Raw genomic sequence first — 15,653 nt, forward strand, 5'->3', positions numbered from 1 at the left:
GTGGGGGGTTTGCGGGGTAGGGAAGGAAAAATGAAACAAGATGGGATCGGGAGGGAGACACACCATAAGAGACTCTTAATCTCACAAAACAAACTGAGGGCTGCCGGGGAATGGGGGGATACGGAGAGGGTGGCTGGGTTATGGACATTGGGGAGGGTATGTGCTATGGTGAGTGCTGTGAAGTGTGTAAGCCTGATGATTCACAGACCTGTACCCCTGGGGCTAATAATACCTTATAATACATTATATGTATTATATACATATACATATATATACATTATAATACGTTATATGTTATATGCTAATGAAAATATAAAAATATATAAAATATAATTATAAAAATATAAAAAATATATAAATATATAAATATATAAAAAATAAAAATAAATATAAAATTCTTTTTAAAGTAGATGGATTTCATAATGTATATAACTGTCGTGTCACTATGTCATACACCTGAAACTAGCATATTATATGTCAACTATACTTCAATTAAAATGTATAGGGGCACCTGGGTGGCTCAGTAGGTTAAGCCTCTGCCATTGGCTCAAGTCATGGTCTCAGGGTCCTGGAATCGAGCCCCGCATAAAGCTCTCTGCTCAGCAGGGAGCCTGCTTCCCTCCTTCTCTCTGCCTGTTGCTCTGCCTACTTGTGATCTCTTTGTCAAATAAATAAATAAAATCCCTTAAAGTATATACATCTATATACATATACATATATATGTATATACATGTAGATGTATACACTTTAAGGGATTTTATTTTCTATACATATATATAAAGTGGATGGAATACAGTCTGGCTTTGCTAACAATATATTCTTCATCTCTGAGATGGATTCCTCTTGTCCTGACTACATCACAGATCATTGTCAAAGTAGAGTTTCATAAGGAGTAGAAAAGTGTTAGGCTCACAGAGGTTGAACTACACACAAGGGAAGCTGGGCCCTGTAAAAAGGAAGCATTTGTGCAAGTCAGAGTGTGCTGTCAGCAGGCTAGGGAGGCCGACCACTCCGTCTAAGGTTCTTACAGGAGATCAGCCTGCATCTCTTGGTGTGAACTGCAGCCATCTTCTTAACCTCCAAGAGGATTCCAGTCCAGGAGCCCTCAGGAGTGGCAAAACTGTGGCTTAAACTTGACTCTAAAGACTATTTCTACCCCGGACCACAAATGTTTGTTTACTCACTGCCTTCTATAGCTGCTACTGCTGGGCCCTGGAGCTCTAAGAATGAGCAAGGCCTGCAGGGGTGGGGGAACCTTTGGTGGTGTTTCTCCCCGTGTAAGATTGTAGATTATGATAGTGGCCAGGTGCCCCTTTCTGCTTCGATCCCAGAAGATTCAACTCCAGAAAAGGTTCAGCCACTCTGGGGACTGCAACTCAGTCCTTGGGGGTGGCTCCCACGGTGAGCACGCCTGGGGTACCACGGAAAGACCCGCCTTAGGGATCTCTGGCTCCAAACTGCAACGAAGCTGGGCGGAGCACAGCGCTGTGTGGACCGGGGCGGGACTCACCCGGGTTACCGGACCTCGAAAGAGGAAGGAAATGGAATGTCAGGCTCCGCAGCTTGGGAATTGAGTAGCTTCTCAGCTACACCCTGCGGTCCCCGGGTTTTGTGACCCACATGGAATCCTGAGCAGGGACCGCAGAGGAAGCGCAGGTCCCTGGGCTTGGCAAGCCGTCACTGAGACACAGATTTCGGACCCGGTTCTGACTCACCTACTCCTCTTCTTTCTTTTCTGGAACCATCTGCTACCGCTGCTGCAGCTTCGTCCAAAAGGCGGGGTGGATGGGGGGAGCACTCAGGGGACTGAAAGACAGGGGCAAAATTCCCTGTGAGGACCCGAAGTTAAATGGAAGCATCCAAATGGACTCTGCGAAGTCTTCGTTTCTGATGATGTTCATTTTTATCCTCCCTGCCTCTCTCCCGCCTTTCAGTAGCGAGCAGGGGCGGCACTCTTTGCTGACAAAGATGGGAATGACCGCAGCACCTGCTTTCTCTGTCCCTTCTCCCGCGTCTGCACGGTTCTGTCACAGAGAACCCAAATTCTGCCTGAGGCAAACTTTCTCCCCTTAATTATCTTGAAATAAAACGTCGCTAATCACCCTAATTACTCTGGGGTCCTGCAACACCAGCTCCCGGGGGGCGGGGCGAGTTGGGGCGGGTGGGGGAGGGTGGTGCGGCGCCTAGGCACTGGGAGGGACCCGCAATCCGGCTATGCGCTGCGGCTGGCGTGGCGGGTCCGGAGCTCCGAGGGGAGGGACGCCCGGCCGGCTTGCGGCCCCTCTCAGGTCCACCTGCCCCAGCTCCCGCTCCGGCTCCGACTCCGGCTCCGGCTCGGGCTCGGGCTCGGGCTAGGGCCCTGTCCACTGAATAGGATCGAGCAACTTTGCGTCCTCCTCCCTAGAGCAACAGTCAGGATAACTGACGCTGGAGGAGTACTGGGGAAGAGAGGGGCTATTCCTCCCCTCCTTGCCCACCCTATCGAAAGCAGCCCCCATCCCATGACCCTGTCCACCCCCCCCTTTTTTTTTCACCAAGAATCACTACCTGAGATTACCGTGTTTGTTTATTTTAACCTACCCTATCCCTCGCTACCCCTCCCCCATGCCTGTTCTCGAGAGCAGAGACCTCCTTCCCTGTCTTCTTCATTCAGTATCCCCAGACTTAACACACTTGGCGGGGAATACAGCAGAGCCTCTGCTTCGGTCATGTGTTAGTTAAATAAGCAAATGGACCGAACAGTGGCTCTTCAGCTCCACCGGTGAGGAGTAGGGCTGGAGGGACCCTACACTAGGAAGTGAAGTACACGCAAACTTCCAGACTTCCAGCACACTTCCAGAGTTCAAAAGGGCTGCTGATTGGCTGCTTGGGTGGAGGATGTTCCTTTTCTGATCGGAGTTTGGGAAACAAGGTTGAAAGAAACTAAGGCACTCGGCCTTTTACTGAGACCGCTACCCAGCGCCCGCGCGCGTAAGACGGTGCTCTCTCTTTGTGACCAAACGGGGATCACGTGTTCTGTTGGGGGACGTCGGTACAGTCTGGCGTCACGAAACCCCCCGCCGTGCGTGCGGGGACCAGGTGTCGTCCGGCCAGCCCCCAGTCGCCGCTGTCCTAGCTCCGTGCCACTGCCCGCGGCAGGCTCCCCTCGCCGAGGCCCAGCCCGCGCCCCCGGTGCGCCCATCTCATTGGCTGAAGGCATCCCCCCTGAATTCTCATAGGCTGTCCCACTTTTCCTCCGCCCCCCGCACGGACCGCGCGCCGCGAGAGCCGGGGAAGCAGCTCTAAGTCCGGGCCTGGGCGCCGGGGCTCTGCTCTGCTCCGCGCTGCGAGAGGCTCGGGGCGCGGGGGCCCGGGCCAGCTGTTCCCACCCGGGGACGCTCTTGAGGAGCCGAGCCCGGCAAATGGGCGCACGAGGAAGAGAGCAGGGAAATGGACTGCTATTTGCGCCGCCTCAAACAGGAGCTGGTAAGCGCGGCGCGGGCGCCGGGGCCCGGAGGACTGCTCCGCCCGGACCGCACCTGGCCCCCGCCGCGGGCGGGGTAGCCGGGAGTGCGAGGGCGGAGGAAGGCCGGCGAGGAGCGGGCGGGCAGGCTGAGGGCAGGGCCTGTTCCGAGGGCAAGGGCCGCGAGGAAACTTGGAGCAAAGATTTGAGAGAGCGAGGCAGACACGAGCGAGTGACGGAGACCGAGCGACCCAAACCCAGACTGAAATGCGCCCAGAGAAGGCGGCGGGAGACACGGGGGGCGCACTCCCAGACGGGCGGCTATTGGGACCGCTCGGGGTCCCCCCGCGGGGCTGGCTGGGCGCCGGGAGCAGGGCCGGGCGCTCGCGGGCCGGAGGGCGGCTGGGGACCGCTGGCTCGCGGGGAGCTGGCACCGCCTGGGGCCCCCAGCCCCGCCGGGCTTGGCAGAGCTGGCGCGGCTGCGGGGGCAGGCCGGGCCGGCTGTCTGCCCGGGCTTGTCTGCCAGCAAGGAGGGGGTGCTGGCAGCTGGAAGGGCGGGGGAGGGCCCCGCGCCGGAGGAGGGGCGCCGCCTGGCAGATCGCAAGCGGAGCTGCGGGGGCCCCACCAGATGTCAGGGCTGGGCGTGGGGAGTGCGGAAGGAGCTTGCGGAGGCCAAGGGTGCAGGGGTCAGGAGAAGGAGCTCGGGCTGGGAACCGGGCATCACCCAAGTAGGGGGATGGGTGCCCCCAAAGCTCTGTTAGGTTGATTCTCACCGACTTCATATACCACCCCACCCTGCACACACACCTGCCATCTTTCTTGTTCCTGCAACCACCCGAATTCACGCAGATATGCACGCCCCGCCCCACCTTGGCCCCCAGGCCCACCTTTCTCTCAATCCAATTCCTTCCTGTTCCTTTGCCTCTACCTCTTTTTTTTCCTTTTAGTTTCTCTTGGAGTGGACCTCTCCTCGGTCTCACTTTTCTCCCCTCTTCTTTCTTCCTTCTTTCCAGAGCCAGGGGCACCCAGGCTCTCAACAGCAGACCTGGATCCGTGGCTCTCCAGATTCCATGACATCCTGTCCAGCTCCTGCAAACTCTACACTACCCCACCCCCACCCCTCCAAACTTGGCAGCTGTATCTGGGGCCAGTTTGGGGGGAGGGCAGCTCGCAGAGCAGGTGTTCTCACTGATGCTTCCTGGTCAAGGCTCGAAGGCGCTCTTCCTGTCCCACTCCAGCGTCTGCCTTCTCAGGTCAATGGTCACTTCTCTGGAACTTCCTCTTCAAGCCCTTTTTGTGGTGACACTCAGATGGGAAAGTTATCCAGAGAAATGCTGCTTAGGTGAGGGACAGAGGAGTTTCCATCCTGGCCCTTCCCATGCTGGTTCTCCCGTGCTTCCCGTGTCAGTTTGGGATGGTCAGGCTCAGCCCACGCATATATAATTCTGACTCTTCCCATTCATTTGTCCAAGATCAGAAAGGTCAAGGTCATCACAGATCATGTCTGAAGTCCAAGGCCCATGCTGAAAAAAGAATCTAATAGAGTCCTCTTTTTATGCTTGGAATCTGGGACCACACCACCCACCTCAGGATCTGCCTTAATAGAGGGTTTGTGGGTGTTCCTGGCATAGGCTTGAATTTTAAAATCCTACTGATTTGCATTTTTTATAGCACCCTAGGTGGGAGGGGGTGAGGGGAGGAAGATAGTCTGAGGATGCCAGGAGAATAAAAAAAGGCAAATAGGAATCTGCACTGAGCTGAGCTCCAGGTCTTGATTTGCACCCTCTCCTGCCAAGGACTTGAGCCCCCTAGTCCCCGCAAGGAGGAAGGGGAGAGGCTGAAGTCACCAAGCTCCCCATTAGCTTTCATTTGGCCCTTTGTCTGAGCAGCTTCAGCCTTTGACTCTCTTGGAGAGGAAGCCAAATGCCTGGCCTAGGGCCCAGAATGACACTCAGATGGGAGAGCTCAGCACCCTCCCCTCCCCCTCCCCCACCCCTCACACTGCCCCTCCTTCTCCCCTCTTGCCAGGCTGCCCAGAAATGAGACAGAGCAGTGACAGGCAGAGGTATTAGAGTTCCCTTTACTCCCCAACATCTCAGCCCAGTGCTTAGGTAGCTGAACCATATCTCAGTGCCTCAGTTTCCCCAATGGGAATGAAGAAGAAAGTAGAGCTGAGTTAGCCCAGGCTCAGCCCTCTGGCTCCTCTGAGGACTGTGGGGATTGACTTCAGTGCAGCTTGGCTGTGACTAGGATAGGAAGAGTTTGTTTCTTTATACCCCAGGTCAGCAAGGGGGTGGGAAAGGCATACAGGCGTTTTATGTCATGAGCTTTTGAGGGTGGTGGCAGGCGGTGTTTATTTCGGGCAGATTCTTCCCTGCCACTGAGGAGGACTGTGTGTTGCCTGGCTTTGCCTTAAGTTAGTATATGCCCAGGAATGGCACGCATGCTATACTGGTCAAGTTCTACATGCATTTATGCCACCAAATCCCTTCAAGAAGTGTGTGTCCTACAGACACTGGGTAAACTGCTGGAGAAGGAAGCATTAACAAGTTGTGACATTATTTTTGTCAAGGGTGTTCTGGGTCCCTCTCCTGCATCCTGGCCCTGTCCTTGGCCCAGAAAATCTAGACAAGAAGAGTGTGTTCCTGAAAACCAAAGTGGCAGAATTTCTCAATTTCTCGGAGCAGAAAATTGCACTCTAACAAGTGAGCCCTGTGGGGAGGCAAAGTGTTTGGGGATCCTGGCTCAGTTAGGTTGATGCCTAGAGGACTGGCCCTTTCCCCGCTCCTGGAAGGGGACTGGGGTCCGTTGCAGGGATGAAATGGGGCAGGCAAGTAACAGCAGCTGACACACGTCTTCATTAGTATGAGGGGGTCCGGGCTGCCACAACTCAGCAGAGAACATAGCTTTCTCCTTTCCAGCCACCAGAGAGGGGCCCTGCATGAACACAAGGCCTTGGGACCAGCTGTTCTTACACACTGCTCCCTTGAGGGCTTCCAACAAATGGGGGTAGACACAAGAACACAGAAGAAGCACATGTAAGATGCTCACAGGCTGTTCCTCCTGAGTCAATACCAGTGTAGAGCAAATAGAGTGTGCAAGGCTGAGTGATGGGGGCTCATGAAGTCCAGCTAAGCCAGGAAGGCTTCCTGGAGGAGGGGGAGGTTGATGGAGGCTGACTCCTGGAATGCCTGTCCTAGCTGAGGCATGATGAAGCAGCAGAGGGACATCCCTGGGACTGGAGAAGGTCCTTCTAGGACAACTCAGTATTCCTAGAAGGCATTTATCTAGCCACTAGGGGCCACAAGTTCAAGAGGTTCTGACATGCGGAAGCAGACCAGGGCCTAAAGGCAAGATAAGGACAAAAGAAGGTGACAGAAGAGATACAGTAGGAACAGCCTTCAGCTCTTGGGACCAAAGAGCAAATTTCCTGAGGCAGAAAAAAGCTTTTGCCAAGAATCTCCTAATGTCACCTCCTTTGATGTTTAGATCTAGGGTGAAGAATAGGGTAGGGTCAGTGAGGGAGGAGTGTGGACTGTGGGACTTGGGGCAGATTACGTAACTCCCTGTGCCTTGGTTTTCTCATCTGTAAAACAGGTTTTTAAAATTAAAACAAATTTGTTAAGATTTTTATTTACTTATTTGAGAGAGAGAGAGAGAGAGAGAAAGCACAAGCTGGAAGACGGGCAAAGGGAGAAGTAGGCTCCACTCGAGCAGGAAGCCCAATGTGGGGCTGGATCCCAGGACCTGGGGATCATGACCTGAGCCGAAGGCAGATGTCTAACCGGCTGAGCCACCCACGTGTCTCTAAAGCAGGCTTTTTAAAATACCTGCTTTATAGAGCCACCGTGAAGATTAAATAACGGCTATCTGTCCTTAGCACGTAACACAGTGCTAACTGTCCTGACGGATGGATCAGGCTGGTCCGCGTGAGTCACTCATTCACAGGACACATTAACTGAGCTCATCCAGTGTTTAAAGCACCTGGCCAGACCCTAGCACTGTGGTCACAAATACAAACAGACAGAGATCCTGCCTTCAAGGAACCCGCCGTTCAATCAGGGAGATAATAACAATAACATGTGCTGATGTTAACCCTTATCCATACACCAGGCATGTAATGGATTATGTCATTTAATTGCCAAAGCAACTCAAAGAAGTTGTACTTCCATTATTCCCATTCCACAGATGAGACATGAGGTGGTCAAGTGACTTGGCCAAGGTCATAGAACTGGTAAGTGACAGAGCAAGGCCTCAAACCCAGCCATTCAGACGGCAGAACTTAGACTCTTAACCAGTACGTGTAGGCATATGTTCAGTACAGAAATAGAGGCTGCGTGCTACATAGAGGCACGGGGCAGTGCCCCGAGAAGGGAGGAATTATCTCCAGCCAGGGGATCAGGGAAAACTCTGTAGAGAGGGAGCATTTGAGCTTGACCTTGAGGGATCAGCAGGGAGGTGACCAAGAGAAAAACAGCATTCCAGATAGATAATGAAGCAACAGGAATGAAAAGCACCGAGATGGAAAGGGAGGGATGTTTGAAGATGACAGAAGCTTTAGCTAGGACATAGGGTACGTGCAGAGGAACAGTGAGCAACAGGGCTGAGAGTGTTGTTGTGAATAGCCTATGGGGGCCTTGAGTTCCATGCTAAACAGCCTGCCCTTCTCTGTGGGCTTTGGGAGAAGCAGGATGAAAGTTTGGCTCTGGCATCTAAGAGATGTGTGGTATGGGGTGGAGGGGAGGAGGGAGGAAATCGAAGCAGGAGGCTGAGTTAGGTGGTGATAGCAAAGCCCATACAGGGGAGTAGGAAGGCCTGAACTGGAAAAGGAGAAAAGGGAGGTAGCTTCTGGAGGTCGTGACTGGACTGCCTGCAGTGGAGAGGAGCTAAAGCTGGTCAGGGGAGGCAGCGTTGGGAACCCCTCTTCACGTGTCTGCCTCTTGCCCGAGCCCATGGCCCCCTGTAGATGGTTCAGCCGAGAGTGGGCTCATCCATGTCACACTTCCTTCTTTCTCTACCCTCCGCCCTCCTCCAGCTCTTGGCACAGTTTCTTCTTTACCTTCCTGTTGCTCATTGCAGCCAAGAACAGGGGACTGTGAAGGTCCCTATTCACTGGCCTGGAGAATGGGCCACTTGGCAAAAGCAGGGCTTTTCCCATTTCCGGCCCTGAACCTCCCTGTAGCTTCCAGAGGGGCTGAAAGGATCTGTGTGGGGGTCTTGTGAGTCATGGGGGTGGGGGGAGCGAGGCAGGGCACACTGCCAGGTCCACGGGCAAAGCCGGAGCCTGTGTCAAAGGATTCCGGCTGAGCTGGGAGAGGGCGTGAGATGGACGGTTGGAGGGCACAGCTGTGGGATCCATCAGGGGCCTAGGAGAGGGCTTGGGAAGGTTGCCGAGGATGCTGGTGTCACTTTCCCATGGCCACGCCTCCCATATCAAAAAGGCCCAGTGAGTGCCAAGGGGGACGGTGCTGTCCATGGGCAGCTGACCTAGCCCTGGAGGGCACAGTGCTGCAGGTCAAGGATGGTGGGGTCTACTTGCTAGAGATGTCTTCCCCTTCAGCTCCAGACAGACGGCCCTTCTTCCTTCAGATGATTCAGTGAAGAGGCGCCGTCAGGGGAAAGCAGCTGAATTGAGTCTTGGAGCCCCTCCAAGGCTTCGTGCGCTTTCTCCCCAAGGGATGATAATTGTGCTTTGCATGTCGCGTTGACTACCCTGGTTTTTTCTCACAACAGCCCCATGGGGCTGAGAAGCCACATCGTGATGGCACGAGGAGCCCACTGGACTGGAGTAAGAGGGCCAGGCTTGGGGTCCCAGTCCTCCCACGAAGACGCCTCGGACCCCAGGCCATAGATCCGCCTTTGCACCAGAGGCCCTCTGGGTGACATTACGCGACGCTCCGATGAAAAACTTGTAGTTTTAGATAGTCACCATCTGTTTATGACAAGTATATGCACTTCATGTAAGTTCCTGCCTAAAGACGGTTTATTTAGACGAACAGACGTACATGCACCATCAAGTAGGGAAGGAGGTCCTACGTGGATTTGGTGAAAACCGTGAAGGCGGTCTAGGGAAGGACATCGGGGGAGAAAATGAACATCTCAGATCCCGTTTCTTATTCTGTACCGTGTGGTCCCCAGTCTGCCAGAGTAACTTTGGGGGTCCGACGAGGCGGGAGGAAAGAGCTTATCACTTGACGGCTGGCCGGACTCCTCTGAGTTAGGCAGCTAGGATCCCGTGCGGGGTGCCCAGGGGCCATCCAGCTCTCACACACAGAGAAAGATTGAACGGCATCGGGAGACACTGAAGTGTGATGTGAAGAAAACTTCGAAGGGAGGCCTGGGTGGCTTAGTTGGTTAAAGCGCCTGCCTTTGGCTTAGGTCATGATTCCAGGGTCCTGGGATCAGGTCCGAGTCAGGCTCCTTGCTCAGTGGGGAGTCTGCTTCTCCTTCTGCCTGCTGTTCTCCCTGCTTATGCGCTCGCTCTCTCTCTCTCTCTCTCACTGACAAATGAATAAATGAAAGAAAACTTTTAGGATGAAACATTTTGAGGCCCAGGAAGTGTCAAGGAGGTAGGAGATGGCTGGTGAGCATATGGGGTCTTGCAAGGAGGGTGGTGAGACCTTCACGATCTTTCTCAGCAAGGAGACCCCCACCCGTCTCTGTGATGTGCTGTTAGGGGTAGTATGTCCGATGGTGGAGCAGGTCCGCTCTGGCATGTGTGCGCGTCAGCGAGCATGACTAGGGTTGGACAGAGGGCAGGCTGCTAGATCCACTCTCGTTCAGACTAACCAGAACCAGTAGACCCTCTAAGGACTTTTCCAACTGGCCCCTAAGGGCAAGCTGGGCAGGATTGCGTCCCTGTCCTGAGGAAGGACCTGAGGCTTTGGCACTGGGAGGCCAGAGAGGAACTCAGCCCCCGCAGTTTGGGGATTGGGATTTAGTGTCGATAATATCTAGTTTGGGACCTTCTCTGATTTGGCCCCTCTCCTTTGCTCCCAGCCCACACTCCTCCCTCTTGTGTTCCTGAGGCAAGAGAAACCCTGGGATCTGAGAAGGTCCCACGCCCCAGAAGAAGACAGTAGCTTGCCCTCTGGCTCTTTCTCCCTGGGTGACATCATTCCCCTTGGGGCTGGGAAAGGCAGCTTTCTCTCAGTCAACACCCAGCTGATGCTCCGGCCTCCCCACTTCCCCTGACCCTCCCCACTTCCCTCACTTCCTTCTCCTCTGGTCTTCCCTCTCACAGCTGCCTTCTGCCCTCAGTGTCAGCACTGTGGCTGGCCAACCAAGCCGTCCTGAGAATGGACAAGAGGATGTGGGGCTTCCCTTTCCTTCCCCGGTACTCCCTCTGTGGGGGGCAGGGGTGGGGCAGAAGAGACAGGACAAGAGATGTGTTTCTCCTTGATTGGACCGGGTAGATGAATGGAGTCCTATTATTACTACGTGCTAAGCTCCACTGAGGAAGAAGTGTTCTGGACGTTCTTAGGAAGTCTTACAATAACCACCAGAACTCACCTCCAGGCCACACGTAAACACAGTGACCTTGCCTCATCTGACGAGAGCTGTATGAGGCAGAAACTCTTATTCCCATGTGGAAGAACAGAGAAACTGAAAAACAATTTAAATAGCCTGTCCAGGTCACACAGGTTCTACTATGTGGCCGAGCTGGGATTTGAACCCTGTGCCATCTGTCTCTGGAACCCAAGACCTTAACCAGTGCAGAGTATGATTTTCCATAGGAGTAAAATTTCACCTCTTGTTTATTTAAATGGGGCCTCTGTTTTATGGGCCGGCCCGAATTCATACATACGCACACATTCATTCTCACTGGAAAACCGTACAAAATGTCAGCATTATTTCTTCGGGATTTTTCCATACTGGAAGAGATTGAATGGGGTCATTTCATTCCTCCCACTGCCTCTGACCTGGACTGCATTCCAGCCTTCTGGAGGGAAGCCTGCAAGCTCAGAGTCCTGGCCCGTTGGTGAAATGAAGCCCTGAACCACATCCCTGACTTGCCCCCCTGTGGAGTGTGTTACTGCCTGAGGGCAGCAGGGCTGGAGAGATGACTTGGGGCGTTCAGGGGTACTCTGTTTTCTGGGTGTATGGCAGCGGTAAGATGCTAGCGAGGTTCTGGGGAGACCTAACCATGCGTAGATCTCCACTCCTGCCCTCGATGGTAGACGCTCAATGAATGTTTTGAGAACAACTGAGCCTTTACACATATGAGGATGCCAGGGCGGGGAGGAGAGTAGCACTCGAGGGAAGGGCATTTGAGTTGTGTCCCTGAAAAGGTTCTGATAGCAGTGTGGGGGACAGAGAGACGCTTCTGAGTGACATGATCACAGGAGCGTGCTGGGAAGACTGATCTGGTGGCCGGAAGGCCTTCCAGGAGGCTTCTGCGTTCCAGGAGACAGAAAAGCAGATGTGAGACATCTGGGGATAGGAATAGGGGCACTGGGTAGAACAGCCAAAAGGGACTCTGACATCCCAGTTGGGGTGAGGAGGAAAAGGGTATGAAGGAGGGGGCAGAAAAAGGGAAGTCAGAGAAGCAGTCTGCAGTTAGAGACCTGGAGGAGTTTGGTTTGAGGCTTAGGGTCTGCTCGGATTCTGCCCTGGGTCCTCCCAGATGCTCCAAAAGGAGAAGGGGCCAGGAGGCTGGAAGCCAAAGAGGTCAGAGCAAGGGGCCATCGGCAAGCACGGCCACCTCCCAGGCTGCATCTCTCCCTGCTGTAGCCACCACTCAAACGGAGAGAGCTCGCCAGGGCAATCCGGCAAATCCCAGGGTTGCCAGCAGGGACAGTTAGTCCTCCGGGCGTCAGTGCCACTGGCTCAGGAGAGCCCGGTGTGGTGCCCTGCCCCTGTCAGGGCTGAGATGGACAGGGGAGGGCTTGACCCAGAGCCTAAAAGGGTCAGCTGCCAGTGCTGTCCTGAGCGCCTCTGCCCCTCCGCTCCCGATCCCTCCAGCTCTCTGCCCTGTGGGCTTAGTTCTGTGCATTAGGACCAGGCTGGGAGGTAAGACGATCCCAGCAGGTCTCTGGGGGGCTTAAGAAACAGATGGTCCCCTCACTCGAGGTCTGCTATTGGTAACATGAGCAGATCTGGGGAGGGAGCTGGCGGGACCAAGGCAGCTTGGACTGTGAATGTTATCAGACCACGCATCCCCTGCCCAGCCTCCAAACTCGGCCCTCACCCAAGTCAGCCTCTCAGTCCCTTCCAGCTGGCACCTGGGACCCGGGCCTTAGACGCCCACAAAGGGACAGGGGAGCTGGCCTCCGGTGTCCCCACTCTTGGCCCGAGCCGTGGAGCCAGTTGGGCTGAGAAGGCAGGAAGAGCATGGGAGCCAAGTCTAAGAGCAGCTGAGGGAGGACAGGTGTCTGGAGGGCAGAGAAGGGGTGGGAAGAGTGGTGGAAATCTAGCTCTCTTTCCTGACTGGCCAGATGTGCACGGCAGTGAAAGGAAGCCCCCAGCCTACCCTTTATCTTCGGGAATCTGAGCTCCTTCTCTTGCCCTCACATCCCTTTCCACCCTTCTCCACTGCCTCTCGGAGGGCAGAGTAGCCTCAAAGCCCAGCTCCCCAGCCCCACCATCTTGAAGCAGGCTTGGTCATTTAGTTAGGGTCAGAACATTTGGAGTGAGGCGTCCTGTGTTTGAGTCCCAGCAGCATGAGCTGGGCGTGCATGACCTTGGGCAGGTTACTTCACACACACACAAACCCCGCCCCACCCAAGGGCTAACTTGTTAAAATGAGAGCAGTAATAGCAAACTCATAAGGTTTATATGAAGATCCAAAGAGGTGACAGGCCTAGAACACTTAGCTCAATTCCTGTTACATAGTAAAATCTCGCAAACCATCGTGGCCATCATCGTCATCATCTCGGGGAGGCTCGGGGAGAAGAGGACACAGTACATGAAAGGACAAGGATGGCCACCACGACCGCGTGCCCCCTTGAACTGGTCTCAGGTCCACCTCTTATGTCCAGGTGACCTTGAGCAACTTCCGTGCCTCCTCTTCCTCATGTGTAACTTGGCAACGAGACCAGTCCCTACCTCACAGACTGGTTGCTGAGATTAAAGGCAGATCAGCTGGGGGCGCCTGGGTGGCTCAGTCAGTGAAGCATCCGCCTTCGGCTCAGGTCATGATCCTGGAGTCCTGGGATCGAGCCCCTGCATCAGGCGCCCTGCTCCGCGGGTAGTCTGCTTCTCCCTCTCCCACTCCTTCTGTGCTCTCCCTCTTTCTCAAGTCAATAAATAAACAAATAAAATTTTTTTCTTTAAGACAGCTTAACTGATCCCTGTGTTATCTATATTCACATATATGTGGCTGAGGACAGCGTCCGCCTTAGCATGTTCGCTGCCGTTCATCCTTCTGTTCTCCAGCCGTGTCTGCGTTAAGATTCCTCCTCTCCCGGCTCTGAGCTGCTCTGCACTGGGCCCGGTGGAGGTGGGGTCAGTGGGCGGCGGTACATGTGTGGGCAGTGGGGGGTCTAGGTTCCAGCCGGTGAAGGGCAGCCCTTCCCCCAGTCCCCGCGGCTCACGGGCCTGCGCTTTCCCTCTCGCCTGCAGATGTCCATGAAGGAGGTGGGTGATGGCCTCCAGGATCAGATGAACAGCATGATGGGGGCGCTGCAAGAACTGAAGCTTCTGCAGGTGCAGGCGGCACTGGAACAGCTGGAGGTCTCCGGAGGGAGTCCTGCCCGCGGCTGCTCGGAAAGCCCGCAGACGCAGCCCGAGCCCCCTCCATGGGAGGGTGGCAGAGTTCCTGCCAGGCCTTCAGCCTGCTCCCCTTCCAACCAACCTTCTCTGGGCGCCAAGTGTACATCCCAGAGGAGTGTCTGCGGGCGGGATCCGGACCCCCTGGCCAGGGCACAGCTACCAGAGCACCGAAGCGGGGCCCGGCCGGGGGGAGAGCCGGTGGAACCGGAAGACTGGACCTCCACGTTGATGTCCCGGGGCCGCAACCGCCAACCTCTGGTACTAGGCGACAACGTTTTTGCGGACCTTGTGGGCAACTGGCTGGACTTGCCAGAACTGGAGAAGGGTGGGGAGAAAGGAGAGGCAGGGGAGCCCAAAGGGGAGAAGGGCCCGTCCCGGGAGCTGGGCCGCAGGTTTGCCCTCACGGCAAACATCTTTAGGAAGTTCTTGCGCAGTGTGCGGCCCGACCGAGATAGGCTGCTGAAGGAGAAGCCGGGCTGGGTGACGCCCACGGCCTCGGAGCCCAGGGCCGCCCGCTCACACAAGGTCAAGAAGCGGAGCCATTCCAAGGGCTCTGGACGTTTCCCCTTCCCAGGCCCTGCAGAGCCCAGAAGGGGGGAAAGTCCTTCCACAAGCTGCCCCAAGGCCCTGGAACCCTCACCTTCTGGCTTTGATATTAACACAGCTGTTTGGGTCTGAGTCCTAGAGACAGAAAGTTGACTGAACCCAAAAGGTCCAGGTGTCGGTGTTGGGCCCTGGGAAGATGCCATGTGGGCACTGTGGCTTTTGAAAGCCTGACTCCGAGTTCCTTTCCTCGAGAAAGGAGGGAGAAGCAGCAAGAGTGTCTGGAGTAGGGCTGACAGATGTGTGGCTGAGAGAGGCCGTGGTGGGGGCTGGCTGGTGGGAGGGGAGGGCTCCTAGACTGAAAGAGACAGAGAGAGAGAGAGAGACAAGTGCTCACTTTGGGGCTGCAGGTGACAATGACTGGCAGGGAGAGGAGACCAGGCAATCCTGACATTCCTTCAGGGCCCCCAAAGACCTCAGCTGAACATTCTGTATGGATCAGGGCACTGGGGTCTCAGGTTCCCCCAAAGAGGCCCCCAATAAAGACCTATCTTTTGTGGTCTCAACCTTATAACCATTGGCTTCCTTGGCGAAGCACTGCCCCAGGTACAGGCATGAAATCCAGGCCCTCCTGGGACTGGGATCAACAGAGAGGAACTTTCCACCCCCACCCCTGTTGCCTTTAAGATTTCAGCCCATTCAGCCGGGTCCTGACAAATGGGCGGAATAAGGAGTGTACCTACAGGAGGGCTTGAGATACCCCATGTTTTTTCAAAAGCACAGGAAAGATACTGGTAAAGCACTTTAAATGTTGGAAAGCCTTTTCATATCCACTATTTCCTTTGGAGTAAGCAAGGAGGGCAGTTATTATCCCATTTTCCAGGGAAGGAAGCCAGCCTAGATATGCCACCTGCGGGCAGGAGGCAGGCCAGTGCAGGTCTGTCAGGAAGGGCAG

General features: G+C 54.9%; 1 protein-coding gene across 1 annotated transcript; it reads left to right on the top strand.

The window, feature by feature from the left end:
- The first annotated feature begins 3,142 nt into the window (after nt 1-3,142).
- INKA2 (inka box actin regulator 2) lies at nt 3,143-15,072 on the top strand. The gene is made up of 2 exons (XM_032881449.1): nt 3,143-3,465; nt 14,006-15,072. The coding sequence occupies exons 1-2, from the start codon at nt 3,430-3,432 to the stop codon at nt 14,831-14,833; spliced, it is 864 nt and encodes a 287-aa protein (XP_032737340.1). The 5' UTR covers nt 3,143-3,429; the 3' UTR covers nt 14,834-15,072.
- Nucleotides 15,073-15,653: the final 581 nt, after the last annotated feature.

This window comes from Lontra canadensis, unplaced genomic scaffold, assembly GCF_010015895.1.
Source record: "Lontra canadensis isolate GAN:19392208 unplaced genomic scaffold, GSC_riverotter_1.0 scaffold75, whole genome shotgun sequence".
Taxonomy (NCBI): domain Eukaryota; kingdom Metazoa; phylum Chordata; class Mammalia; order Carnivora; family Mustelidae; genus Lontra; species Lontra canadensis.